Source organism: Mesitornis unicolor, unplaced genomic scaffold (genome assembly GCF_000695765.1).
Source record: "Mesitornis unicolor isolate BGI_N332 unplaced genomic scaffold, ASM69576v1 scaffold49624, whole genome shotgun sequence".
Lineage (NCBI taxonomy): Eukaryota > Metazoa > Chordata > Aves > Mesitornithiformes > Mesitornithidae > Mesitornis > Mesitornis unicolor.
In genome coordinates this window covers 5,914-7,650 of record NW_010180514.1, presented here as the reverse complement: position 1 = coordinate 7,650, position 1,737 = coordinate 5,914, and the positions used below count along the sequence as shown (strand labels likewise).

The window sequence follows — 1,737 nt, the reverse complement described above, 5'->3', positions numbered from 1 at the left end:
AAAGGATGAAATTATCTCAGAAACCAAGTAATAGATCTAGTTTTCACTGATCCTGTTTACAGCTATGTTTGTTTGCATATGCAGTCTGACAGCTTAAAATTACGCTAGTTGTCAGTCTCTGCAGTAAGATAGAGTGTTTTAACTGACTTACTGCAATTATTTTTAGTCAATCCTGAGGTAATTTATACATTAATACACTGACAGGAGGAGAGAAGAGACAGGCGTAAGTGAGGCTTTATTAATGATTTTAAAATGTAAAAGCATTTCTAAAAAAATATGCATGTATTAATTTTACCAATGCTTCGTAACAGAATACGGTCGCAGATCGGATTTTCTCTGGTATTCAGCCAACTGGGACGCCTCATCTGGGCAACTACCTTGGAGCCATTGAGAACTGGGTGAATCTGCAGGAAAAGTGCAACTCGGTGCTATACAGCATTATGGACATGCACTCTTTCACCATGCCTAAGGAGCCAGCTGTCCTGCGCCAGAACATACTGGACACCACTGCTGCCATCCTTGCCTGTGGTATTGACCCAAAGAAGTGTTTCCTGTTCCGGCAGTCACTGGTTAGTGCTCCTGTTATGTTGGATTTGTTTCCATACATGTAAATGAATGAGCATAGCATTACTGAACACCTTTATGATCTTGGTGTTGGTGGTCCTAGAAAATGTTAGCAATGTTGGATTTCGAATTTATCCCTTGCTATTGTTTTGAAGTGGCAGAAACCATGATTGAGAAATCCATTTATGGATACGTACATTTTAACTTTCCCAAGCAGAGGTGGGAGTTTGTGTGAGTTATGAATAAAATACTGAAAAGACCTGTTAGGAGAGCATTAATTTAGCTCTGTAAGTTTCACTTTAGTCACAAAAGGTTAACTCATAAATGCATAAACATAGTCTGTGCAACCATAAAGGCAAGTAAAATATGTTTCTTTGGTTTTGTATCAGCACTTACCACTTAATTTGCCAGCTGCACAGTATCTCCAACAGGTGATTGGCGTAATAAGTTTTGTGTCAGTTCCATTGTAATCACCAGGAAGTTCTATCTTATCTGGGATTTTTTTCCCCTTCTTTGCTATAATCTCCTTTTCATATGCACTTTTTTCCATCTGATCTGATAATTCATATGTGAAATATTTGCTTCTTCTCCTGACCACCCCAAGGAGTACAGGGCTTACCTTTGTACTTGGTGTATGTCAGCCTAGTCTATCACATGCTGCATTTTCCTGGAACACAATTTATGCTTCTTGCCTGATTAACTTCCTGTAACTGACTCTAAACTGGAAAACTTCTGTAACTTCTCACAGAGACAGATGTGTCATAGCTTTTTCTCTTGTGAAGACATCTTTAAATGGATGTTTGACTTGCAACAGAACTGGAAAGGTGATGTGCACAGGATCTGAATTTTATCAGTGAGAGGTGAAATCATTCCTCTTTGAACATAGTTCTTTACAGGCAGAGTTTCCTGTGATTGTCAAACTGCAAATTATGATCATAGCTCTGTATCCCAGGTGGATATTGAAATTATGAAGACAGATACAATTCCGGCTTCACTTTTCCTCTATATTAAAAAACTAATCTAAATAGATTAGCTTTGAATTCTAATGGAGATATGTTTAAATAATTTTATCCTTTGTTCAAATCTGTTTATCCTTTTAAATAAGTTACCAGCTTTGGTTTTAATTTGGCTCAACTCTGATTTAATTTCATTCACATTGAGGCTGACATTAAC

At 37.4% G+C, this 1,737-nt stretch overlaps 1 protein-coding gene across 1 annotated transcript; it reads left to right on the top strand.

Annotated features, from left to right (window-relative positions):
* Nucleotides 1–311: 311 nt before the first annotated feature.
* Nucleotides 312–569, top strand: LOC104539530 (tryptophan--tRNA ligase, mitochondrial-like; the record flags this gene model as incomplete). Its single annotated transcript, XM_010183088.1, has 1 exon — nucleotides 312–569. A coding segment is annotated over one exon (258 nt), but the record flags the coding sequence as incomplete, so codon positions are not given.
* Nucleotides 570–1,737: the final 1,168 nt, after the last annotated feature.